Source organism: Capsella rubella, unplaced genomic scaffold (genome assembly GCF_000375325.1).
Source record: "Capsella rubella cultivar Monte Gargano unplaced genomic scaffold, Caprub1_0 scaffold_2, whole genome shotgun sequence".
In the NCBI taxonomy this organism is placed as follows: Eukaryota; Viridiplantae; Streptophyta; class Magnoliopsida; order Brassicales; family Brassicaceae; genus Capsella; species Capsella rubella.
In genome coordinates, this window is record NW_006238922.1 from 7,121,261 (window position 1) to 7,148,939 (window position 27,679).

Genomic DNA, 27,679 nt, shown 5'->3' on the forward strand with positions numbered 1-27,679 from the left:
GATGGTAAATTGTTAAGATATGGTATGATTTAGAGTTTGAATGGTTACACAGTTCAAGCAAACAACCCATTTATGAATCGACCCACTTTTTATTCACCATTCACTAATTATATATGTAGTAGTGTGGTTACAAAGAAAACTGATGTGGAACAAATGTGTATCGTTTTTATATACAGATATAGTTGGTACGCTGTTGTTTGTTATCCGCCACGAAAATAGAGTGGACTAAACTGTTGATGGATTTGTTTATCTCGATCGATGTAACCATTCACACCTTTAGTCACATTGTAGCAAATACGAATTGTATTCATTTAAAGTTTAACATATTCGATTTGCATAAGATATGTGTAAGACTGGTGTCAAATTTACAAGCATACATATGTAACAAAAAGGAAATACTAACCGTCTAGAAGAACTATAGACATAAAGATGCAAATTGACAAAGAAAATAAAACAAATAAGATAATTCTTAATTTTGTTACTGTTACTATTTGAATGTTGGAAAATTAAATATTGTTATCTTAAGAATACAATATCGAGGTTGTTTTGGTATTTAAGTATTTTATAAACTAAATCTCGAACCTTTTTTTTTTACTTCATCGATGTTAATGTAAGCATCGCTTGAAAGAGTTTCTTGGAAACAGGAAAGTAAAAAAAAGTCGGACAATACATAACCGATACTAATACCATCAAGTTAAGACAAAAAGAAAAGATTAAGAACAAAGCAGATTTAACTACTAATGTGTTTTATGTCTTTGTCTTAGCCTTTGCAATTTTTAATTACCCAACCAAACATTGTTGAAGCTGCGGTTGTGTTCCTCACCATCCACCACCACCGCCGCCGCCATCGCTCTTTCGACTGCTGGGTTCATTCCCCCAACCGCCATCTCCGTCGCTCTTTTTAGCACCAGACTCGTTTCCCCAACCGCCATCTGCACTGCTCTTTTTACCACCAGATGCGTTTCCGCCAGAACCATTTCCCCAACCACCATCCTCACTGCTCTTTTTACCGCCAGAATCATTTCCCCAACCTCCGCCACCACCGGATCCACTACCCCAGCCGCCCGCACCATCACTCTTTTTGTCAGCAGGCTCGCTTCCCCAACCACCAGTACTGCCACCACCAGACTCATTACCCCAGCCACCTGCACCACCGCTCTTTTTACCAGCAGACTCGCTTCCCCAACCGCCACCGCCACCACCACTACTTCCCCAACCTCCATCTCCAGTTCCAGTATCATTATTACCCCAATCTCCATTTCCATCTTGTCTATCACCGTTCATATCATCTCTTCGTCCTCTGCCTCGACCACGACCGCGACCACCAAATGGCCTTGGCGCTCCACTTGGATGGCCATCACGTCCACCACCATTTCTGTAATCACCACCCCTCCCTATAATACATTTGCACAATTCCGTGAAGAAACATAGTCAAGACAACAGAGATGTAATATAATATTAATACATGAATGGTTTCTCTCCAACCAAAATCCAGATTACCAGAATTTGAATTAAATCAAACCCCGAGAAGTCAAACAATGGCCACAGAAAAAAAACAACTTTGAAATGCGTTACCTGAGCCTGAGCGATCTGAGTTTCCTTTCCAGCCTCCTTCATTCTGAGAACTACCCCAACCACTTCCCCCAGATGAGCCACGGTCAGCTGGGCTTCTCATCGGTACCATGGCAGCAACAGACCGGATTGATGGCACTGACTCCTGCAATGGGTCATCAATATGCCTCTGGAAGTATGCCACAAGCCTATCAATGTCCTCAAACATCCTTTTCCTGAACTTAAATCCCTTAGGATATAGGCCTATATACTCATGATGTGGATTTGTACTCCTTATATAAGATAGTATAAAGGTGCCTGGATGTTCATGAGAAATCCCGAAGCAGTAAACTATTCTTGAAGGATTTTCGCCCTTCTCGATCTTAAGAAGATCATCAACTTCTGATTTGGTCCCCTTTCGGAATTTCCGATAGTTGAGCATTGTCTTAAGATGAGATACCAAAGGATCAACATATCGATCCATCACCTGCAATTATGAGATGGTGTGGTTAAAATTATTTATAGACACAGCATATTAGATCCAAAAGGAGCTCCCAGGTACCAGGAATCTTAAAAAGCTTAAGGATGTTCAAGAATCAAATAATTTTATTTATTGATAGTACAATTAGATATATAAAACGACAAACCTCATCTAGATCTTCGAAGGTGTCCTCTCCAATTTTAAGGGTTTTCCCAATACACTGTAGGCTAGTGATGTCCTTGTTTTCTTTCCCACCTTCAACTATCTCTTTGTGAGCGTAAACTCCATTATAAATCTTGAGCGTCAAAGTTAAATAATTGAGTCCTCGAGCACTTGGACGAACAATGCTTTCTCCAAAGTCTTTGTCAGACAAATACTGTACATAACACCAACAATTAATCTTAGAGATTTCTTTAAATAGAAAACAAAAGCATTCATCAAGACATACTAAGTACAAGTAAAGAGTAAATGTTTTGCATACCTCTGTTGCTTGGTCCGCAGTGATATTCTGAAAGCGAGGATGGACAATCATCCGAGACTTAAAATGCTTTCTCACTAGCTCTTTTTCCTTTCGAGCTTTCTCTTTTACAAGCTGGAGACTGTTTCTATCCTCATGATAATAGGCATCCACATTCTGGTTATGCTGGTGTCTGTTGTTTCTCATTTCACTTTCTTTGCAAACAAGGAACACCTGATACCTCTCCTTTTGAATCGATTTGATCTTGCATGTCAGGATATCGCCTTCTTTCAGTCGGTCCGATAACTCAACAATATCTCTCCCATCATCTGAGAAATCTTCCTTCGTAAGCATCCCAGTTAACCCAGAATCTAATACACATATGGCTCTTCCACCCTGTAATCTCCGAACACTAGCCTGCACAATTCTTCCCTCAGCTATGGTGTCTTCAGTTTCACCTGAAATCATATAAAATTCTTCATCTGGACTTGGGTCTTTAAACGGTATCCGCCAATCCTGGAAACCACAGCTTAATTCTCTCATGATATTACTATAGGTTTCCTTCTTATTCTCCCTTTTCTTGCTGGCAAGATACTCATCAAGGACCACTTTTCTCAAAGAGCCTGGACGATCTCTCACATGCTCTATTGCCATCTCTATTGCATCCTCATCATCATTTGAGTCACCTCTGACATCTTGATCATAAATATCTTTAGCTAATTCTTGGGCAAGACTATATGACTCGGGATGTATTCGGGTGTCATCCAATAAGTCAATAAACTGACTGCTACTAGCAGCCAGTCCACTCCTGCGAATGCGCAAAAAACCGGCTGCATTTACAAAAACCTTTTTACCAAGCCCATGCATTATCAGGTCCTTGCGAACAAATATTGAACCAGCTCTTACAAGCGACCTCTGCAATGATGCAGCTTTCCTAGGCCCAAGTCCAGAAATGAACTGTAAAGGGGAAAAAAACCACTCATGGCTAGCTGCCAAATTAATGTCGATTCCAACCTGGTTTGTTATGTCAACCATAACCTGCTCAACCATTCCATACTTCTCGTCTGCCTGAAGAAAATGCTCTAAGGGATGAAGCTTCCAAGACAAAATTTCCCTACCTGGACCGCATAAAGTAGCAGCCATTGCTAGTGGATTTTGGAGATAGCGTCCAAGAGCAACCGCACGTTTCACGATCCCTGACTGCTGAGGTAGCTGTTCACCCGAGATTCGAGAATTTTCATATAGTCTAGGAAGCGATTCATCTACATAAACAATGCTTAAATCATCCATTCCATGTCCAACATCTCTAGGCTTTTCCTCCACCATCTGGAATATGACCTGATATAAAAAAAATAAAACATGACCAAGTTTACTAAACAAGAAAAACAACAATACAAACTGAAACACAACCAGATAACTTTGACATGATGAGCTACAAAAGTAGTGACTCAAGCTTACTACATCAGATAAGCATCAATTTTGGGAAAGCAGTCAAACTCAGAAAGGTATATCAGTTCAAAAGTACAAATGACAAAACACAAAATTCAGGACTCTACAGACAAAACTCCAGAACCATATGAATATAAGTGCTATAATAAAGGATTTAACTTAGAACATGTATGTTACATTAGCTAGAGTCAAAGATCATAGTTCCATTGCGTTTCATGAATCCTTACCTCATAAATATCATCTTTCAGACGAGTACAAGACAAATTGACAGCTCCTAAAGCCACAACATGCGGTTGGTGGTCCATCATAAACTTTAAAACACGATCTTGGTCATTCTTTTTACGTTGCTGGTCGTTGACATTTTGATTTCGTATTGTGAGGGATCCAGCATAGAGCACATCAAGCACCTCTCCCGATGAATCCAGCATCACAAACGTATTTGGTGGCTTTCCAGGTCCCCAACAACATGCCATGACCCTAGGTGCAGCCTCCTCATCTGAGCTAATGTCCATTTCTTTCTTTTGATATGGCCCCGCGGAAACCTTTTTCCACAAAGCCTGTCCATACTCTGAAAGCAACCGACTCTTTGCTCTGCTAGTCAACAAGGATCTTGCTTCTTTCTCCATCGATGGCAAAAGAAAAGTATGAAGTGCATCCTCCAGAATCAACTTTCTTTGCTCATTCCAGAGTTGAGCATACTTACTAACACCAACACTTAGATAATGTTCATTGCAGTCGCTAATTAGCCTATTCATGTGATTCTCAGGCAGCTTGAAGGTTACTTGAAGAAGTTTCTCCTCTTCTGCCTTTTGAATGAGAAGCCATTGTGCACCCTCAAACTTGCTCAATGGCTTTTCACGTAACCACTTTATCCCAGAAAACTGATGGAATGAATCTATTACTGTATTTCCATCTGCTGTTGGACTTGTTGAGACTACTGCATTCTCCATATAAATGCCACGGACATACTTTTTGACAGATGGCTCGCAACTTATCTCAACTGCAGCCTAACAAAGAAAATTCCGATATCTCATCATTAATGATAAAATAAGTTCTTAGGACATTCGATCCAGTAAAACAGATCATAAAATAGTTTTATTGCAGAGTATACCATATGCCGTGCACCCTTCAGAACAGCTTGAGGGTCTTCAAACATTGCACACACAAAGTTCATTGCCATCTCCTCTGGTGTTTCCTTTGCGTCCTCAAGTTCATCAACCTGAAACTCAACCAGCGTCAGAACTGTCCTTCCAGTACAACATACAGCTCAAACAATATAAAATCATACTGACCAATTTTTCCAGGGACAATGCAAGTCCCAATTGCTCAGCACTATACCCAAATTTGTTGGCAACCTCCCAGAGGCCCGCTTTGCTGCAGATGCTATATTGTGATTTTCTTTTCGGTCTCTTGTATTGCCCTTCATCAACACCAATTTCACCAGCAGGAAAATGCAAGTTGAACTTCGAATCTACATCATCAACTTCTCTTTCTGTTTCTGCAACTTTAAGAGACTTAATGACTGATTCAAAAAGATACTGATTTAGATTAAGCCTAGTTTCATCATAGACCCTCCTAGACTCTTCTTCGTAACGTTTTGTATAGTATCCATGCAGCGCCATTTTCCTTTTTCGAAGAAGGAGCCATTTTTTATCCAAGTCCTGAATCATCCAGAAGACCTACATTGGCAAATACCTTACATTAATCTAACACATTTCCCCGGACAATAAATTTTAACCTGAGTACTTGTAGTTTCTCCAAAATAATTGCTTACCTTATGCCACTTAGTCTCAGGTTTCTTATCTTGATTGGCGCTATCAACATCAGCAGTGTCCAACAAGCTCCGGCATTGCTCCTTTCGATACATAGCTATAAACGGTATCTAGAGAAGACATAAAACATTAGCATACTAATCAATGAATCAAGGAAAATTTACAACAACAGAATATATTCAGAAACCTCTAATTTCTGCACATGATGTAGCTCCAAAAATTTTGCAATGTCATCCTTGTTAACCGAGAAACCCCTCTCTTCAAAACTATGAAAACCTTGTCCATCAGATTCTTTAAGTAGAGAAGTAAGTTGGGCATATATCCAATTACTCTCTTCCTCAATGCTAATTTCATCTACGGGAGGGCTTCCAGTGCTTTCTTCAGATATCTGTCAAAGTTACAAGATATCTTTACATCTATCATGAACACCAAATAAAAAAATGTAGACCACAAGCACATACAGGGAAACTAAAGCAGATAATGCACCTGCATTCTCTCGGGGATATCAAGCTGGCGGATTTCATCATCTTGCCCCGTCATGTACTTCTCAGAGAGAACAGTTGGTTCAAACTCATCTTCGAGCCTTCTTTCCATCCTTTCACTAGATGCCAAACCCTTTTTGCGAATAGTCAAAAGTTCATCAACATCACCAAATATTTCATTAGCATCTCGCATAGCATTCATATCTGATCCCTGCCTAAATTTATTTTTCTTTGAGTGCCCCCTGAAAAAATAAGTTATTAAGAATCAGAAAATATATGCGACATAAGAGATATATTAAATCACAAGAGAGATAAAAGACAGAAAAACAATACCTCTTAGGGAGACCTTGCCCTTCATCTTCATCTACAATAAAATCTGCCATGTCGTCGTCACTCCCAACTACATCTTCTTCCACAACTAAATCTTCCTCATCGCCTACATCATCAGGTAGATCTACTAGACACAAAAAGTACATAGTCAACTATGCGCCAATGAACCAAGGAAGGCTGTGGTGTGATTTGCCCAGGGGCGTATCAGAAGGAACGAGAGATCCTACCATCAACATCATCATCAAACAGCCCGTCTTTGATTTTATCCTCAGCACTTCTTCTAGCTCCACCACTTCCAGCAAACTCATCATCAGATGATCCCCCCTGGCCATTTTCCCTTTCCCTTTGAGCTTTTTTCAACCGCTTATACTTCTTCTGTCATGGTTCAAGAAAAAGAAAATCAATCAATATTAGTACTGCACGTATATTTTTAGTATATGTACAAACTCTTGATATAGTAATATACATATATGACAAACCTTTTGGAATTTGACGTTGTTATCTTGGAGAAGCAGATAATCATCTTCATCAAGATCTTCGTCCCTATTAAAAACATAATACGTGTTAATCAGTTAGAGAACAGCCCTGCTATAGTCCATAACACAGTGAATAATATACTAATCATAAGGGACTGCTGAGAATTAAAGGAACATTTCATAAACTGCATCCTGCAACATTCTATTATGTATAACGCATGTCAACACTGGCATCAAGTTTTTCATATAATATAAGAGGTAAAATTAAGAGAACGAGTAGGGGATATAATGTTCACTTTTTTCTTCGCCTCTTCTTCTTTTTCTGCTTTTCCTCATCGCTATCTTGCCTTTCTTCATCCTCCTCTTGTTCTTCTTCCTCATCTTCATCTCCCACTATGAACCCATCATTCTCATACTCATTCCCAACTACAAAACAAATATACGGAACTCACATCATGGAACAAAAATAGCCTGAATCTAAGTTCAAAATATTAGGAAAATACAGCATTAACTCCAAACCCAAGTGAGAGAAATGTGGAACTCAAAGCTTAATATACAGAATCAATGAAGTCTAAAGGAACATAACAAGGAAACATTGCCACATATAAATCAAGGATCTATATGAGAGTGAAGATATATACAAGAAATGATAGAAGTATATAAACATCTAAGAACACACATGTCTGTTCATTCGATTCGATTCTTTCGAACAATCAAATGCACACATTGTATCCTTCAATGGAAATGCATCAGTTTCAAGACAGTGAACTTCATGCAACTCTGTACTTGGCAAAATAATACCACTAGTTTCCTTCAATGCAATAAGACCTTTATGGCTACAAGTTGTAGTATGATAAGCAAAAAAAACATCTAAGAATCTGTGCAATCATTAAGTTTCTTCGACCCAGTAACATTGGTTTCCTAACTGTTTATTGTGTTGCCAAATGCAGCCACTGAGATACAGCAGTGTTTCTTCAAATGAATCAATTTTCAGACAATGAAACTAGATGTACTTATGTACTTAACCAAGCCATAGTATTCATCTCTTTCGATGCAATCAGAGTCTAAAGCTTTCAGATTTAGGATGGTAACCAAAACGATAGCCAGGAAAAGCAAAAAGAAACTTAGAGTAAATGTCAAAACGAACAGAAACAAAGAACAATCATTTCTCACTCGGAGGAGTCAAAATCAAGGGAAAAACATGTACCGTCATCATCATCTTCTTCATCATCATCGTCACCGTGTTCCACAGGATCTCCATGAACTGGCTCTCCGTCCTCATCCTCAAGCTCATGATCATCTGCTTGAAAGAGAGAAAAAGAATCAAACTTTCATACAAACCAGAAGCAAAAAAGCAAAACCCTAGTGAAATCACGGCGTTCCACAGAGGAAAAATTAGGGTTTGGTCGAAGCGACATTAGGTACCTTCATCGTCAGAAATTGCGTTCCTCGGCATGTTTATCTCAACAAATCAGAAGTGCGATCAACCCAGAAACAACCCCTGAAAGCTGCAAAAACGTAGAGATGAGTGAAACCACGATTTTGATTTTGCAAAGAGAAAGGGGGAAAAAACAAGAAGAAGAAGGTTCTCGAGCTTTTCTAGGGTTCTTCAGAAAGCGAACCCAGAGAAAGCTTAAGGACGAAGAAGGGATGGTAAAGGCAGAGAGGGCTTACCAGAGTGAAATTTTTCAGAAGCAAAAGGCAACAAAAGAACTGAATCACGAAGAAGAAGACGGAGCAGGGTGATGAAATTTCAAGTTTATACTGAGATTTTCCTCAATTTTTTCTGTGTTTCTTTTACAAATGATTTTTTTTTTTTTTTTTGTAATTCTAAACTCAAACAAAACAAAAAAAAATCATATTATAATTCTTTTATTATTATGGTACAGCGCGACATTACTAAAATATATTCTTTTTATTAATTTTGTTTGGTATAAAGGAGTGTAAAACTATATTTTGATTGTTAATTTTATAATTTAATCCGTACGATATTATATGATAATTTATTCTATATATAATCGCAATTTAATAAAATTAATTAAATAAGTATAATATTTAAAATAATGAAATGATATTGACATAATATTCGTTTACATAGTATAATTTCATATTAAAATATTTTGTAAGTAATACTATAGTAGACCACCCGTAAAAATATTTATAATCATAATTATGTAAATTATAACCCGTTACATCACATGACCTGTGCTATACAATTATCAACAATACTTTAGTACATCCATTTTTGTATCAATGAGTAATATACATCCGTTTCTAAAAATTCAAATTGCAACATATGCAAAAAAAAATTATATTTTTATTATACATATATTTATGTAATAATATAAATTTAAAAACAAATAAGATCATATAAAGATGTTGGAGAAATATTTGATTTATTAGAGAGATTTTAGGAAATTTATTAAATGTAATAAATATTGATTTCTAATTTTGCAATTTTATTATGATTTAATTATAAAATTTATCTTAAATTTTGAACACAAAAGGTACTTCAAAAATGTTAATATAGATGGAAAATAATTAAATAACATTTATACCAAATTAGAATAATTTTTAAAATGATAATAATAATGTTTAGAGTATGTATAAACACTCATATTTAATAAATAAATTAATATTTTATTTTTAATAACTATTATATCCTCCCTTTCAAGATGTTTAGAGTATAAACACTCCTATTTAATAGATAATTTGTTAAAATATATTTAGATAAGAACAAATATTTTGTTTTTCTTTAATTAAATTTTTGTTTATGTTACTTAAAAAATATCCAACTAATCATGTTGAGGCATTTGGACATATGTGAAGATTTAGTTGTGAAAGTGTGAGCAGTGAGGTTAGTAATGCCTTGTTCTTTTCCTAGTCTTGCGACTGTTAGCAGCGACTAGTTTTAAACAACTGAGTCTTAACTCTTTTTTTCCTCTTTTTTTTTTGTTTTTACGGGTTGTGTTGTACAGATCTATAAATGGAGAAGATGATAAAACCGTACAGATCTTAAATATCTGGTAATTTTAATATGATTTGAGTTTACGGATCTGTAAAATAGAAAAGCTAGCGACAGTTGCTACTTTAAAGTGACAGGTTGGGTTAAGTCGCTATTTAATCCGACGATTTCGAATCACTGATATTGCAATCCCACGACAAAGATTACAAGAAATGGAAAAGAGATGAATTAGAGATGAAAGAGATCTGAGGTAGTTTTCTTGGCGCATGTTGTTGTAGCTATTATATATCTTCCCCGTCAAGATGTTTAAAGTAAAAATAGCTTATAGAGGGAGTATTAATTTGTTCTTTGAAACATATATATCTAATGATTTTCTTATGCAATAAACACTACTATTCTCTTGTGTTGAACATTAATCCTCCAAGTTGAGTCAACAAGATTGATATCATCATACTCAGTATTGTATGTCAAAATGTCTCAAATAATATTTTCTTAAATTTCTTAGAAATTATTGTTTTATTGAGCTAACTCAAAAGTACGACTCATTAATCATCATCCAAGCACAACGAATATTTCGACTAAATATGTCTAATGTATTTGCGTTAGGGCCTCTTTGAAGGAGAAAGTTATGTCCAACCAAACATAAGTAAATGACTTTTATGTAAAACTACATTGTTAACTATTAAGATACATCAAGAATTCATCTTCACATACCGTAAGATAAGATTTACCAACCTTGTTCACGCACTTCTATCCAAAAGTAACTAAGATGTAGTAAAATATATTTTCTTCTAGAGATTTTAACAACTAAGTTAATTTTAACGTCATGCCACATATACAAAGCCTTTTTGGGTTAATTTTTAATTCAAGATTCAGATTTTTTTTAATAAAGTTGTTAATATTATTAGTATGATTATTTGATAATTTTTTATTAGAATTTTTTATTTTTATGTCCAAGACTTGTACAAAAATCTTTTTTTTATTATTGTGTTAAATATCAGTTTGACATTTATTGTAACTTAATTAAAAATTATTGTGTTAAATGTCATTGTTGTCGAATGTTGTTAGATGCCTCCCTTTGTTCAGAGAGATTCGCCGATTTCTCTACAAACCAAGAGAGAAGTTATTTTTCCGAAGAGCTAGGGTTTCCCACTATTCATCCTCCCGTTCGAAAAAGTTACATACTTGATTTCTACGCTAAAGAGAAGAACGAGCCAATGTTGATCAGGAAGAAGGATCTTAGGGATTAGTACAAAAAGGTTTTTTAGATTATCATCTCTAAATTGCCGTAGTATTTTTGTTTGCATCTGGTCACGTGAGGTAAAGGCTTAGGTGAGGGAAGGCACGTGATAGTATTTGCCTTTGCACATGCACTTGTAGACAAGAGGGCAAGCCTTAGAGGCCGAGCACTTAATGATCACAACGAGCTTGCATGGTTTACATAGACCACATGCATTCGAACAATCATGTATGCTAGATCCGCTCGCAACATCTACAACCCCGCAAATCACAATACATCAAATAAAAGAACCAACCAATAGATAATATAATACGTTCATTGTCTCAAATCATGAAACATGTACGGAATACTCACAGTTGAAGAGATCCAGTTGGAAACTATTACAACTAACAAAGAGATGAAGAAGAACAATCACGAATAAAGAAACCAAATTCATTCCGAAAATTTTGAAGGAAGTACTCGTATATATAAAGAGTGGTTGTTGAACAAAAGAAAAATGTGGTGAGGAGGTCAAAAACACCAAAAGTGTTATGAGTTATGTGAGGAGGCTTGTTTTAAGGAAAAAGATGAAAATATAGAAGTACAGTTGATTAATTTCAAAGATGGTGCGATACTTCAGTAAGGTCTTATCTAAAAAGAAACAGCACTTGGTTAAGTGTAATGCCATTTATCAGCAATTCTATAATGCTCTTATGTTTCCTATTTTGTTTCTAACTTAAACGTGCAATGCTTTTTCTTTTTGATTTGGTAAGATGTTGGACCTCTCATGCTATGATATTTTGATTAAAAAAAATAAAAAAAGAAAAACAACAACAACATTATTTCGTAACTTAATGTCTAAACAATTACTTCATATATTGTCACCCTACCATAGATTTCATGCATCAAAGGAAATAGTTTTGGGTTTTAAAGGCATGTCTTTAACTTCTTTGCCTAGTGTATTTATCTTTTGTGATTGAGAATCCACTTCTTGCGAATCGATATAAGGTTCTCGCATTCAGAAAATCACATCTCTAACTTCTTTTCAAAAGAATGTTGGATATGGGCCTCGACCCACGAGTCCCCCTCCACTTGTCTACACTCGGCCCGACAAAAGAGGAGTGACGTGGCAACATTCCTCACAAAACGACAAGCGACGATCAGACCCATGCAGCGGCCCAGTCGTCGCCCGACCCAAGACGATCGACCCATGATGACGATCGGCCCGCGAGAATCTAACCTAAGGCGGTGTCTTGTCACATCACTTGCCTATAAAAGGAAAGAAACTTGATGTGACAAGACAGAACGTATTGAGCAAGGACAGAGAGTACAACAGAGAGCACGGCATATAGTTTCTAAGTGACGACCAATTTCTATTCTCCTTTTGTACTTTGTATTTGCCGACCTCTGATCAGTAAGACGAGCCTTTTTGTTCGACCTTTGACTTATATTTGATATCCCCCTTGTGACGAGCTTATCAATCAACAGACAACATCCTTTGCAATTGAAAATCCATCTCTTGTGAGTTGGCATTCGGTTCTCTAGTTCTAATTTGCATGAATATTTTATCTAAACTATAGAGAAAGAAGTTTAGATCTGAAAACAATCTAAATATAGAAAAATTTAGAATAAAAATGTTTAAAACATTGCTTAAATAGATAAAGGTTTGAATTGCTCCTAACCTGTTCTAGCCGGGGTAGATTACAACTAAAACAGCAAAAGAAATACATCAACACAATATATTGACTAATCCCTTTAAAAAGAGGTAACGTAACAGAAATTAAAGAAGGCTAAACTCATCAAAGGGTAACCAAAAATTACTCACAAAGAGGCTCAAAACATGCTTACCCAAATGGATCATAAGCCCTAAACGAAGGGGTGATGCCTACCAAACCAAAATCTGTCAAGTGAGAAACCATATTTCAGACGCCGTACTTGTCGGTCTAGTCCTTACTCGGACAGAGGCCAAGCGACCAGAGTTCCAGCACTTCCATACGATTCTTGACCTTTGCTGAGAAACCAACGGAGAAAATTATGCTAAGTATTAGATTATTCAGTATTGAAAGTGTCTTAAATATATATATCGATGCGATCCACAACGATACCAAAATGTTACAATACTAAAAATAACGAGTATGTTCTTTGATCTCTCCACTAAAATTCCCCTTAAATTGCCAACAATTATATGTTCTTTAAAAACTAATAACGAGTCAGCTCCTTCAGAAGCTACGTAGTGTCACTAATTACCATGTCTTCAGAAGATATATGTAACTGTTAAAATATTGATTAAATAGATTTTCTAAATTGAATGTGAATTGTACATGACAACTATGAACCACTGCGCATATGGTTCATAGTTGTCATGTACAAATGTCAATCATATATAGCAAATTTACATTTTGTAATGCTATTAAAAAAACCTTTATGTGGTTAAGTAGGCGATTAACGTTTTTTATTCTGAATAACTAAACCAATTATATAGTGTCGTCTCAAGAGATACTCAAACTAACAACTTTAAAACTTTTGTCCGAGATCTTTACCTGTTTAGCAATAAGATTTTAGTCGACAATTAAACTTGACCGCAACCATCCGCAAAGAATTCGAGGCCGGAGTACTTGAAAAAAAAAAAGTTAGAAACCAAAGAAATACTAACCCTAATGAGATGCTGTAAATATGTGTTAATCATATTTTGTTTTACACAAACCACAAAATGGATAAGTCAAAGTTTGGCAAAAACATCAATCAAATCAACTCAAAAAAGTTATCATCACATGCAATTACGTAGTTAACACCGACATATCAAACATATCATATCAAAATCCTTATAAAAATAAATCACCAACCCTACTCACACCTACCAAAACAGCCCATCACTACTCCCAAATCTAAAAACACAACACAATAATACAAACGGTGACACAACTTTAGATAATAACGTTTTCATGTGACTTAGTTTATAACGACGTCGACGTAGCACGAAAATGCTTGGTTTGTTCTTGTTACTCCCTACTAAATCTCTTCGTATTCATTATAATTTATATTGTGGGATCACTATGGATTATTTCATTCTATATTCACACGTAAATAATCATAAAAGCCGATATAAAAGAAACGTCACAGCATTTTTTCTGTTGGAAATATTACATTTATTATTTGATCATGATGTTACTCTCCAATGATGATTTCATACTATAATCATAAAGCAAAGATAAAAAAACGTCATTCACTATGTGTTAGTCTATATAATAAGAGATTAAGTCTCAAACCAAACTCACAAACTTCACTCAAAACCTAATTAGATCAGAGAGAGAAAGAGATTTGTTTCAAGAATGGGTTCTTTGTACCAAGAATCACCACCATTGCTTCTTCAAGATCTCAAGGTGACAATCAAAGAATCAACACTCATTTTCCCATCTGAAGAAACAACAAGTGAGAAGAAATCCATGTTCTTGTCCAACGTCGACCAGATCCTCAACTTTGACGTCCAGACAGTTCATTTCTTCCGACCAAACAAAGATTTTCCTCCGGAGATGGTGTCGGAGAAGCTGAGGAAGGCTTTGGTGAAAGCCATGGACGCTTATGAGTTCTTGGCCGGGAGACTCCGTGTGGATCCTAGCTCTGGACGGCTTGATGTTGACTGTAATGGTGCTGGAGCTGGCTTTGTGATAGCTGCGAGTGAGTACACGTTGGAAGAACTTGGAGATTTGGTTTATCCAAATCCAGCTTTTGCTCAACTGGTTACAAGCCAGCTTGAGAGTTTGCCTAAAGATGATCAACCCTTGTTTGCCTTTCAGGTAACCTAACCATTGCTTTCTAACCTTTTTTGTTGCAAAAGTTCCTAAACACAAGTTTCTTGCTTCTCTTTGCATTTTTATTTGGTTTCTGTTTTGTCAACATCACACAAAAGAAAACTTTCTTAGAATCTAGAATCTTTGGTTCACAATAAATAGTGTGAGCTGTTAGTTATTTTGCAACCTGTATAGGAAAGGCTCTCATGGATCTAATTACTAGTATGCTACCTATAAAAATCGAGTTCATGTAGATCATTGGTCAAGGATTAAGTGAGTAGAATTAGAGTATTAAATGGTAAGATAAATTCGGATGTGAAATGGTGTAATGATCAAAATATATGCATCATGCATGTATGGTTAAGTATAACTATGAATCATATGTTAAGTCCCGGCATTTTGGATTATTCTAAATAATGAATAGCTAGGTAGAATATATCAGTTAAATTTAGTTAGAATAATTAATAAATATAGAATATTTAAACAAAAAATATTGCAAATTTTTTCAATTCTTAAATTAGATACCTAAACGAATATGTGAAATACATAATATAGGTTAAGCCCCGGCATTATGGATTATCATTATTTTTGTAACAAAACCACTATTAAAAAGTCAATATTTTGAGATATTGACTCAAATAAAACATTCTTAAGAAACCCTTAAAAGTAAATCACACCCAACAATATACAATAACAAATGTAACATGTACCATGTATAAAAATATGTATGCTTGGACATGTTCCATTTTCGCCTACACATATATAAAATATGCCAAATAAGTTTATGATGCTTCCAATGTACAATAATACTGATTCCATGCATATATAAAAACTAGGCATACATTTCCAGTCTAAACATTATCAAAGTTTTGAAGCAAGTGAGAGATGTTCATTATTTAGAAGAAAAAAAAAACATACCAATCTAGTGTGTGTGTTTTTTTTTTAATTGACATCAAATTTGTATATGCCTACAGTTGTTAGTATTAATTAAATTTACTATTATGTGACTAGCATTAAACCGGCGATAAACCACAAGATTATAATTTTTAAATTATTTTATATAAGTTATAACTTAAAATTCATACTCCTTCTGTTTCAATTTAAGTGATGTTTTAGCCCAAAACATTTGTTTCTAAGTGATGTTTTTAATTTTCTATGCAAAAATTAAATGTGTTTAATACTTTTTGACCAATCATATTTTACATCTTATTGTGTGGTTGGTTGAATTCCATTTAATTAATAATGTTTTTATAGAAACAAGAGAAATTATATGTTTTCTTAATATGTGTGTAACAACCTTAAACATCACTTAAAATAAAACAAAATGAGTATTATTTAGGCTTAATTTTTACGAATTAGTGTTTCTTGGCTTCTCTAATTCGTATATAACTTATTTTCTTTGGCTTAGAACTTTACGAATTATAATTAGTTGTTGTAAAAGAATTTGAATATACATAGCTACATTGTTAGTATTAATTAAAACTTATATGATTGCAACATAGATCTACCTATTCCGCGTGAAGTTAAACCGCTGGTTCTTTTTGTTGCTCATTTATTGAATCCCGACCAAACATAAAGCAATTTGTCATAATGTGACATTAACTCGTGTCTTTGTATACTGCCAAATAATTTAAAATCGCTTTCTAACAATAATTATTCTATTCCTCTATGTTAATCATGAATATGTGCAGATGACATCATTCAAGTGCGGTGGATTTGCAATGGGAATCTCAACAAACCATACAACGTTCGATGGACTTAGTTTCAAAACATTCCTCGAAAACTTAGCTTCTCTACTCAATGAGAAGCCTTTATCAACACCACCATGCAACGACCGTACTCTTCTCAAGGCTCGTACGCCGCCTAGTGTCACGTTCCCGCACCACGAGCTTGTTAAGTTCTTAGACTGTGAGACAACAACAGTCTTTGAAGCGACTTCACAGAAGTTAGACTTCAAAATCTTTAAGCTATCCTCTGATCAAATCAAGAAGCTTAAGGAGAGAGCATCGGAGACTAGTAGTGGTGATGTCCGCGTAACGGGTTTTAACGTTGTAACTGCTTTGGTTTGGAGGTGCAAGGCACTCTCTGTAACAACAGAAGAAGAAGAAGAAGCTAATCTTGAAAGAGAATCAACGATTCTTTACGCGGTGGACATAAGAGGAAGGCTAAACCCTGAGCTTCCATCGAGTTACACTGGTAACGCGGTTTTAACGGCTTACGCAAAGGCGAAATGCAATGCATTGCTCGAAGAGCCGTTTGGGGAAATTGTGGATATGGTAGGAGAAGGGGCGAAGAGGATGACGAATGAGTATGCGCGGTCAGCTATCGATTGGGGAGAGTTGTACAAAGGGTTTCCTCATGGGGAAGTTTTGGTTTCTTCATGGTGGAAACTTGGTTTTGCTGAAGTTGAGTATCCATGGGGAAAGCCTAAGTATAGCTGTCCTGTTGTGTATCATCGCAAAGACATAGTTTTGCTGTTTCCGGACATCGATGGAGATGGTAAAGGTGTTTATGTCTTGGCTGCTTTGCCTTCTAAGGAGATGATTAAGTTTCAGCATTGGTTTGAAGACACTCTCTGCTGATTTCTTGGCTTCGCATTATAAAAATGGTGAAGTTCAAGTTCAAGACAACCCTACAGGCTACAGTATCTTTCTTCTATTTTCTTTACTAAAAGTGTAAAACTATGTAATGAAAAACACAAAAGATATTGTACAATATCTAATAATTAATCTCCAAAGGTTTTATAAGATATATATCGTTTTTGCATCAGATTTTCACATATAATTTGCATGATTGTCAAACTTGTAAATTTTTAATATCGGCCATGTTCTTGTGGGAGTCACTGGGGCTGCGACTTCAGCAGAGTAAAACGAGTTTAATAACATTGGGAGCGGAGGCAAATTTGTATAGTAGTCATCGTTTTGCACAATACAACACCAGTGACTATTTTATGAAATTAAACTCACAAAAAAATTAAAGAATTCAAATTCTCAACCTAATTATATGAAATTAGCCAAAATCGAGACGGTATTAGTTAACCGCTTAACGGTGATTAGTCAACCAATAACGTGGCAATGACGTGGCATCGAAGTTGAGTACAACGACGTCGTTTTGTGAGTTTAGGGTTCTCAAATCGAATAATCGCTGAAGCAAACGAGAATCCTAAACTCACGAAACGAGGTCGTTTCACTCAATTCCAATGACGTCATTGCCACAGTGTTGACTAACTCATTCACGTTAAGCGACTAACTAACTCGTTTCGGCATATGTTGATTTTGGCTAATTTCATATAGTTTAAGTCGAGAATTTGAAGTTTTAGTGAGCTCAAATAGATTTTTGCCCAGTATCATAGTTTGGACATAAAAACGCTGCCGACATATAGTCTTGCTTGATTTTGACTATTTTCCCCTACTTTTAACTACTCTTTTCATTAAATATATATCTCTGTCTTAGGCTATTTTCTTTGTCGCGGTCACAATCGCATAAGATCCAGGCCATCAACTTAAGTTTCCTTTTGCTATTGGTCATTGCTGCTACTTTTTTGCTAACAATTAAGACGTCTGTAATGAAGACACATTTATACAGTAATCTCCAAAGAGGTCAGAGTAATTGGAAGGGGAAATAAGTAAAGTAGATTTATAGACTTTGACCTGAACAAAACATCTCAGGTTTGATTCTTAACAATTTATCATTCCCCTTAACTACTACACTTATCCGAAGTTATTGCATCATACATTTGTATCCACAAGAAGCAAAAAGAAAGGATATAGCTAAGTTGAGGGATGTAACCAAAAAGTATGGGAACCGTGATGAGACTTACGCATTCTCATTTTCCAATCTCTGTGCCTCTTCGACTGCATCAGGTTGTGGTGGCTTTGCGGATGGAGGCAAACACCGTTTTGAGAAGAATGTAGATATCGTTTTTGGTCTCTTACCACTTTTATCTGGTGACGGCGATAATCCGAGCTTTGTTAATACTTCTTTCTTTACCTGTTTATTGAACAACGGATCACGGGAGTACTTAGTAAGCAACTCTGTCTCGAGAAATGGTTGAAAAGTGTTGAAGAGAAGATCGACGTAGAACTAACCTGCCAACGGCTATCCTCGAAATCTGATATCTCGCGCACTTTTTGTCTTAGCTTGGTCTTTGGAACATCAGGGAACTTCTGCTGTAATGTTTCAATCACTCTGTTGATACCTTGAGAGCATGATTGAATAGTTGATACCTGGACGGCAACTTTTTGTTAGCGCGATGTAGCAATATACAAAAATACACGTTATTTGTATGGAGAAATCTACTCACAACTGTAATTAAATCCGAGTCTGGTATGGATTTTGCTTTTGAGTTAGATGGAGGTGTGCTCTGACTACAAGACAACTTGCTAGTTTCCTGATCCTCATCTTCCATGTCATTGATAGATATCTCGATAAGAGAAGTCCAAGGGAATGCTCGCACCATGAGAGCTCGTAGACATATCTGTTCCACTTTTTGTGTCCCTTCTAGATCTTTAGCGGCCATGAGAGGGACCTTCTCGTGCGTTAGGTTACATATAATCAGTGGCTGCGTTTTCTTCAGAGCATGGTCAGTTAAACTTTGCAGATGTTTTTGTTGTTGGAGTAATGCACAAAACTCTTGACTTTCTTGATCTTGCTTACATGATGATGTACTTGCATCCTGCTCAGACGGATCAGTGTCCATTCTATCCACTTGGACCCCCTGAAAGTAACAATCACAAAGTTTACATAAGAAACTTCACATTTGTTATTTAAACTGCCTATAGATAACAAACCCCGTTCACAAAAATGGGACTAGTAAATGAATGAGGAATATGAGTTGAATTGGCCAATAGTTAGATACTTCAGAGAAATGCGAATTTTGCTATATAATCTTAGATTGTCAACTTAGATTTAGAAGAATGTATGACGAGTTCATCTATAACGAGTTAATTAAAAATTGCTTTAGTTACCTCATCTTCTGAGAGATATCCATCAGGCACCATAAAGTCATCTTCACTATCATCTTCATCATCAGCCTTTGAATATCCTTCTTCCAAACTTTCCTCTTCATCTTTCTCACAATCTGAAAGGCTTTCACCAGCTTCTTCCTGCGAACAAAACACAATTTATTACCCAAGGATCATTTGTTGCGTTTTTTGGGTTGTAACAAAAATAAATATATCCAAAAACTAGTTACTGAAATTAATAAAACTACCTCTTCCCATTCTTCATCACTCTCAACTTCATAATCCAGTTCTGGATCCTTTTTTAGAGGACAACGTGGCCGAATAACTTGACTGCAAATGTTAAAAAGAAGAACCCTCAGTACCATTGTAAGCTAACTTAGACAGTGAACACTAGTTATCTTCTACTTCATATTTGTTGTAACTCTAGCAGAATTTCAAAACGTTCACTACAATGATTGTTCAATCCAAATTGAAATGCATCAGATGATGTTAACCACAGATTCCAAAATTGACAATGGTCAGTTAAATTAAGGATCAGCCTCTACAAAGAAATATAAAAGTGTAAAGTAGCACAGTAGTATGTTTACAGAGGTTTTTATCATGCTTTATTTAACCACAACGAATAATTCGTTCACATAGGTAGCTGAGATCACCTTCATGACTATACCGGTGAAATATGTAATGCAACAAAGCTATAATGAAAAAGTAGTAACAAACAAACTCATGAGAACGCTTTGAATTGGTTAAGGCTTCACATAATTTATGTTATCTTAGCTTACTGCGGAAATGAAAGTTTTCCAAAATTAAGTACTAACCTTTGGCTAGGCCAGATACCATAAAAGCCGGGTCTGCAGCTTTTATCAAATTGTAACAACTGCTTGGCCCTCCTGGACTTCTTCTTACGATCAGATGACGAAGACTCACACTGACTAATGGAAGATACACTATCAAAGTTTTTCTCTTCACACCCATCCACTTGCTTCTCCATGTTAGGTTCACCGTCAGATGTTGCTTCCCTATTTGTAGATAGTTTTAGTTTTGGAAACAGTTCACTCTTTGGTTGCCTACGAATACCCCAATGCTTTTTCGATCTGGAGAGCGAATGACCCAACTGCCGCCAGGAAGCAAAGTGTTCCCTAAAAACTTATACAACTCAGATGCCAATACGCAAACTGAAACCATAAAGAGCAATCATAAGGAAAAACTGTCATACCTGCGAATATCATCAACTGTAGCTTCACAAGTTGTTGAAAAGGCATTGTCAATAGCCTGAATAACTGTTCCACTCTCACTCTCAGTTTTTGCACAGGAAGGACCCTGAACAGTTATTTCACTAGATGGAAGTTTCGGTTGGGCTAATGAACTGCCTTTGCTCTTTTTAAGAAATCGCTCCATGATTGAAGCTTGTTTCTGTACTTGAAGTTGCTTCTTTTGCTCGGCTTGTTGCTTCTTTAGCTCAGCTTGTTCCTTCTCTCTGCGCTTCTGCTCCTTCTCTGCCTCATCTTGCTGTTTCTTTATCCGTTTTCTTGACTCAGTCTCTTCCTTTTCCTTATTATTTTCTTCAATAATTGCTTTCTGCGTTAGCTTCTGCTCTTTTTCCTGGTACATCAGTCAGAACTCAGAAGTGAGAATCTGGAAACAAATAACACCACCCAAGATGACCAAAAGAGAATTAGCAGCACCAGAAAAGAATTCCAGAAGACAAGGAAGAAAAATATCTGCTTACTTGTTGCAATCTTTCTTTCAATACTTGACGTTCCATTCTCTTCTTTTCCTTCTCAGCTTCACATCTACTTTTCTCCAATTGTTTAAGAAGCAGCTTCTCTTCTCGCTTTGAGTCTTGCTCAGCCCTTAACAATCACACAATTACAGAGTCAGAAAAATCGAAAGATAAATATAAATGAATTAAGAATAAAAGATGCTTACATCTCTGTGCTGTTCTTCTGCAACATGTTATCCATAAATGATCGAATATCCACCTCACTCAGTATTTTACCAAGCTTTTCAGCAGCTTTGCTCAGATCAGATCTACACGACTTTTCAGTTTCTCCTCTTTGTAATACAGCTAACATTGCTAAACACACAACACTAAGGCATAAGTCTTCACATCTTATATAAGCAACCAATAAGAATCACCAACAGAAAAAACAACATTTACCAGAAACTGCTGTAATCCTTTCATGAATCTTCTTCCGACAAGTCCGACGAACTTTTAGCAATCCACGAACAGATTTCGGCATCATTTTTAAATCTCTCGTCTATAACATCAAATAAACATCACATCTCAACATTAAATGATACCACCAAAGCATATAAACCACACCAAAGTTTCCATTTCTATCAAGATTCATAGATCAAAACACCAATTGAATAAACAAAATTACCTCCCAACACCATAGACAAGATTCAGAACCATCCTCCAAAACATCAGCGTCAGCGTTAGGCAAACCATAACACACTCTCTGACCAACGGAAACAACAGCACTCTTCACAGCTACCAAACTAACACTCTCAATCTTCTCCTTCAACCTCAAGAAAATCTCATCAACAAGCTTCGACAACGGCAAACTCATTTCCTCCATTAACAAAGCAACCATAGAATTCAAAGACGAACAATCACTAAACCTAGTGAACAGATCTGTTCTCTTACTCTCATCCATCAATTCTCGGAAATAATCAAAAAGCCCTTTCATCTCATGATTCAACGACGAGATCTGAGCTTGTTTCTCCTCAGATGTTAGATTCTCAATCGCCGTGGGTTCTCTCTTCCGTTTATTACTTGACTTCTTCGGCTCAGTCGTCGTCTTCCGATTCTCAATTTCATCCGCCGTCGTAACTGATTCCATCGCGAAACCCTAGAAATTTGGGAATTTATATAAATCCAGAGAAAAAAATTGAAACGAGATCTAGAATCTGAGAAATCGATAAAGAGAAGAATCACGAGCTAGGGTTTTGTGTTTACTATTGGAAATTTTGGAAATTTTTTTTTTATTCTTTGGTCTCTGAGTTCTCAGGTTTTGGAAGAAGAAGAAGAAGAAGAGAGAAGTGGGAAGATGGGGTTTGAAAAAAAAAAAAAAAAAAAGACGAACTAAGAAAAAAAAAGAAATTGGAGGAGTCATTGATTTTCCCGCCAAAGATTTGACGGATGGATTTGGCTCCAAATGACACAGATGCACAATTTTCACGGTTTGGCGCCACTTATGTGTGTTTTAGAGATTGGAAGCTGATTTATTATATATGGGCCTGGTTTTGTTTCTTTTAAGCCCATCAAAACAGCCAAATCTCGGACTTCTGATATCGGTTTTAGTTAGAGGTAATCGGTGGTTTGGACAGTTTTTGGGGAAGTAATTGGTTGTATAAACCGTTCACCGAGATGTTGTCGTGGATAAAAAAAACCCAGTCCGACCCGAATCTGTAAAAAACCCGTTCAGTAAAAACCTAGATTCAAAAAACCCGATTGGATTTTAGTTTTAATGGGTAAACTTAAATGGGTTTTTGTCTTTAATGGTAAACCTGCGGGTATCCAATTTGGTTGAAAGAAAAATAATCAGATGTAGTTTATTTGATGTATTGGTTTTTCTTATTTGTAATTTTTTTCTGTATTTTGTTCTATTATTATTTTGTGTCTTTTATTGTATTTGAAAAAATATGTTATTTTCAAAAATATAATATTTTATGTTATATAGAGAACTTATACAAAATATATTTAAAAATTATATATGTGACCATAATTTTTAATAAAATTCAATAAAAATATATCTATTCTACAAAAAAAGCTGACAAAATATAGATTAAGTATCAAAAATTCAAAGCATAAACGACTATCAGAACCAAAAAAAAAGTCATAAAACAATAATATAATATCAATTTAATTGTTATTAAGGTACAACATTAGAATAATATAAATTACAACTTATTTTATATTTTTCCCGTATTCTATAAAGAATTAATTATGAAAGATATAAGTTGAAATTAGAGTTTATTTTAAGGGAAATATGAGATAACAAACTAACATTAGTATTTTTATTTTAAAAATAAAGATAAAAATATACATATAGATGTGTGTGTGCATATATAGATATTTTTCTTTTTTTTTGTTCAAAACTTGATTTTTTTTCTTCTCAACTACATCTGACTTTATTAACTTTATAATGATGTTAGTAAGTACACAAAACAAAATAAAAAATAAAGATTTTTAAAAAATAAAAATTAAAAAATAGAAAATATAACAAAAAGCCCGTGGGTACCCAAAACCCTATAGGGTAAAACCCATATAAAACTTGTTATAAACGGGACCTGGCCGTTTTAAGCCCGTTTTTATTTACTGTACAAAATTGGTTATCTAAACCCGAAATTATAACCGGGTTCCGGGTACCCACTGCGTTTTTACCCATCATTAACATCCCTACCGTTCACTATATGTTATTGGCCAAACACAACACATTTATTGCAATTCCCCTCTGCCCTCAGCTATTATGAAAATTCACAATTATGCCATTAAACACAAAAAATTTCACCTCTCTAGATCTTTTTCCTGATTTTTATTTTTTCTCTTATTTTTAATTTTTCTCTCTTTTTCTTCTCTTTCCTAAATCTTATAAACACATCTATCACGAAAATTTTCATCCAAATATGATATTAATCTGTAGAACATTTTTTCCAATCTAAAAAGACCAATTTTGATACATTTTGCAAATATGTAAATATATTTTTTCATATTTAATATGTCCGTACTCCATGTTCAGTGTTCATACTTTTTAGCATGTTTGTATTTCTATTCTTTTGTTATTCTTACTCCTCTTCAAGTGTTCAATCTCCCATTCTTGTGTTCGAATTCTCCTTCTAGTGTTCATATTTTTCTTCGGTGTTCGTACTTCGTTTAGTATGCATATTTTCATGTTGTAAAGTAGGTTATAGATATATTTGGGTTGATTAATGCTACTTAGGGTTTATTATCAATTTGGTTATAGATATATTTGAGTTTATTAATGCGACTTCGGATTTATTATCAAATTTGGTTATAAATATATTTGGTTATAGATATATTTGGGTTGATAAATGCGACTTTGCATTTATTATCAAGTAGGTTATAGATAAGTTTGGGTTGATTAATGCAACTTAAGGTTTAGATTTTAGAATTGAAACAAATTTATATGTTGGTCTGGGTTTAGTCTTAAAAGTTAAGGGTTTCATAACAAAATTATTTTCATAATTCGTTGATATGTACTCTTCATTGGAACACCCTTCGTATTTCAAATATATGATACAATTCTTATCCAATACGTAGATTCGAACTCCCACTACAGAATCGTACCTCTTAGGCCCCTATCTCGAATTCGTCCCAAAGATGTAGGATACATATAACAATTCGAACCCCCAATACAGAATCCGTCAATCGTAACACTTACCCCCATTATTGAACTTGTCCTCCAGACATAGTATTCGTAATACATTATTTCACTGTGGTATATTAGAACTCCTGTTTTTGTGTACGTACTCCCATTTAGGCCCAAATATTCACCCGTTCAGTCTCCCCCCACCACACAATACCCATTTATGTCTTTTCACCCTCTCTATTACACACCCTCACACACTCCCTCTCTCTCACAACGTCTAATAGCCTATCATTTCTCCTAATTATAAATAGTAAGGTGGCTAATTTGCATATAACTCTCTAAAAATTGTATATACTACCATTTCACCCTTTTAGTTATTAGGCTTGAGGTGAGTTCGGGTTTTTGGTTCGGTTTGGATCGGGTTGTTAAGATAGTCGGATTTTTGAGTTTTCAAAAACTTAAGCAAACAAAATCAGTTGGGGTTGTTTTAGTCTTAGGATTTTCCGGTTAAAAATTTGACATATTTTGGTATATTTTGGAAAATCGGGTCAGATCAGATACTGTACATAAATCTCCACCTCTATGAATTAAACCAAATTTCAAATCGAGTTGATTTAAAATCCAAAAAATCAAGTCAAGTCAGGTTGACGGTTTTAGGTCAAGGCAAAGTTGTAGAGCTAATTTATAGTTTAGGATCTTCATAGGCAAATCCTTCTTCAAACATACAGGTCCTGTTCGTTTCATAATCGCAAGCGGCTGCGATTGCGACTGCGATTATAAATCGCGGGATGTTGTTCGTTTCATAATCGCGCGACTAGTCGCGGCGACTAGTTGCGGCGACTAATCGCAATTAAAACAGTCGCATCACTGTTTTCTCCTGCGATCAAAATTTTTAATCGCAGGACCTTGCGATTGATCGCAGCGACTAGTCGCAGGACCCTGCGATTACAAAACGAACAATATTCAGTCGCAGTCGCAATCGCAGGCTCATGCGACTGCCAAACGAACAGCACCACATACTCATAAATACATCTTTCATTTTCAATATGTGAATCTTGGTATTGCGTCATAATGGGTATGATATTCCGGGTCATGAATCTCGTTGTTATCTATATTCTCAATGTTGAATGAGTTCATCTAGCAGGAATATCTATCATTTCAACTCTCATAAATTGTAGTAGAAAATTAATAATGGTTGTTAAAACTCTCATAAACTTTAGTAGATAGAGAAACCCTTATATTATAATTTATAAATCACAAGTCACTTGTATAATCGAATGTACCCATATGGCAAAAGGATCAATTTTAAAAAAAATCAACGTGAAAATGGAGTATTATTAAGTTTAAACTCCACCACTAATATTATGATCAAACTAACTTCTCCATCTCCATTTTATTATAATTTACCCATTTTTCATTATTATAAATCCAATGTATAATTAATTTCACTTTTAATAAATTCAACATACATGTATGTTATACATTATAGTAGTGTCTTCCAAATATATATTTTATCTTATTCAGTTTTAATATCGCTGATAATGTAAAAAAGTTATATTAAAATAGGAAATTTTGTTAGATCTACCACTTTCTTAGTTTTGTCAACAAAACTACCACTTAAAAAAAAATTCACCACTACCACATTACAAAAATTGAAAAGACATTGTTGCCCATGACCTATGCTATTTCCCCATATTTTTCATCTTTATTCTTCCTCTTCACATTTAACAACGCCAACAAAAATCTTTGGTTCGGAACTTAGAATACCGATTTCATAGTCAAAACTCGGAATTCCTACTATAAACGATATTCGCCAAGATTTTTTAAACGATAACTAAATTTTCGAAATATATCTATGTCCACGAAATGATTATCCACAAAATTATTTTGTCCAGGAAATATAAATCTATTTATTATCGTATATTTCATGTTATACTTAGTTATAATGGAAAAACATTTCAATTATATTTAAGTTATAATTATTTTCTACAATAGAATAATTATTGTTTACGTTATATTATAATATATTTTTACTGTATACTGTTTTTAGTCATTGTTATATATATTTCTTGTCTATAACAATTATTGTGTTTATAATATAATAATTGTTTCTCACGATATAATTAAACTATGGAAAATAGCTAAATTAATAGCATGTCTATGATATTAATTATCCGTCCTTAAGTATGGATGGAGAATATTAGTAAAAAAATATTCAATAAGAACATATGTATTTTATACAACAAAAAAGTTAGTTTTCAGCAAAAAGAACAAAAGGTGGTTTTCAAAATATTTTATGTAGATAGTATCATTTACGAAAGTATCCCTCAACTTTTCCGTTCATTAATAAATAAAAAATGAAAATAATATGATTTTATCTTTCAAAAATGAAAAAAACAAATTATTGAC

At 35.1% G+C, this 27,679-nt stretch overlaps 3 protein-coding genes across 3 annotated transcripts; 1 reads left to right on the top strand and 2 right to left on the bottom strand.

Moving 5' to 3' along the window:
- Window positions 1–574: 574 nt before the first annotated feature.
- Window positions 575–8,790, bottom strand: LOC17896372 (transcription elongation factor SPT6 homolog). The gene is made up of 17 exons (XM_006300582.2): window positions 8,673–8,790; window positions 8,424–8,506; window positions 8,206–8,298; window positions 7,295–7,424; window positions 7,002–7,065; window positions 6,750–6,897; window positions 6,526–6,646; window positions 6,197–6,434; window positions 5,898–6,098; window positions 5,713–5,820; window positions 5,231–5,617; window positions 5,050–5,157; window positions 4,166–4,945; window positions 2,514–3,827; window positions 2,199–2,408; window positions 1,576–2,038; window positions 575–1,394 (listed from the first exon to the last, which is right to left on the bottom strand). The coding sequence occupies exons 2-17, from the start codon at window positions 8,452–8,454 to the stop codon at window positions 820–822; spliced, it is 4,971 nt and encodes a 1,656-aa protein (XP_006300644.2). The 5' UTR covers window positions 8,455–8,506; window positions 8,673–8,790; the 3' UTR covers window positions 575–819.
- Window positions 8,791–14,391: 5,601 nt separating this feature from the next.
- Window positions 14,392–17,702, top strand: LOC17895888 (omega-hydroxypalmitate O-feruloyl transferase). The gene is made up of 2 exons (XM_006301921.2): window positions 14,392–14,976; window positions 16,662–17,702. The coding sequence occupies exons 1-2, from the start codon at window positions 14,512–14,514 to the stop codon at window positions 17,550–17,552; spliced, it is 1,356 nt and encodes a 451-aa protein (XP_006301983.1). The 5' UTR covers window positions 14,392–14,511; the 3' UTR covers window positions 17,553–17,702.
- An 877-nt stretch (window positions 17,703–18,579) lies between these two features.
- Window positions 18,580–22,979, bottom strand: LOC17895851 (chromatin assembly factor 1 subunit FAS1). Its single transcript, XM_023788339.1, has 11 exons — window positions 22,319–22,979; window positions 22,093–22,192; window positions 21,861–22,008; window positions 21,661–21,784; window positions 21,148–21,533; window positions 20,750–21,070; window positions 20,183–20,264; window positions 19,938–20,075; window positions 19,274–19,687; window positions 19,059–19,196; window positions 18,580–18,960 (listed from the first exon to the last, which is right to left on the bottom strand). Exons 1-11 carry the CDS (start codon window positions 22,778–22,780, stop codon window positions 18,787–18,789), a joined length of 2,487 nt encoding a protein of 828 aa, XP_023644107.1. The 5' UTR covers window positions 22,781–22,979; the 3' UTR covers window positions 18,580–18,786.
- Window positions 22,980–27,679: the final 4,700 nt, after the last annotated feature.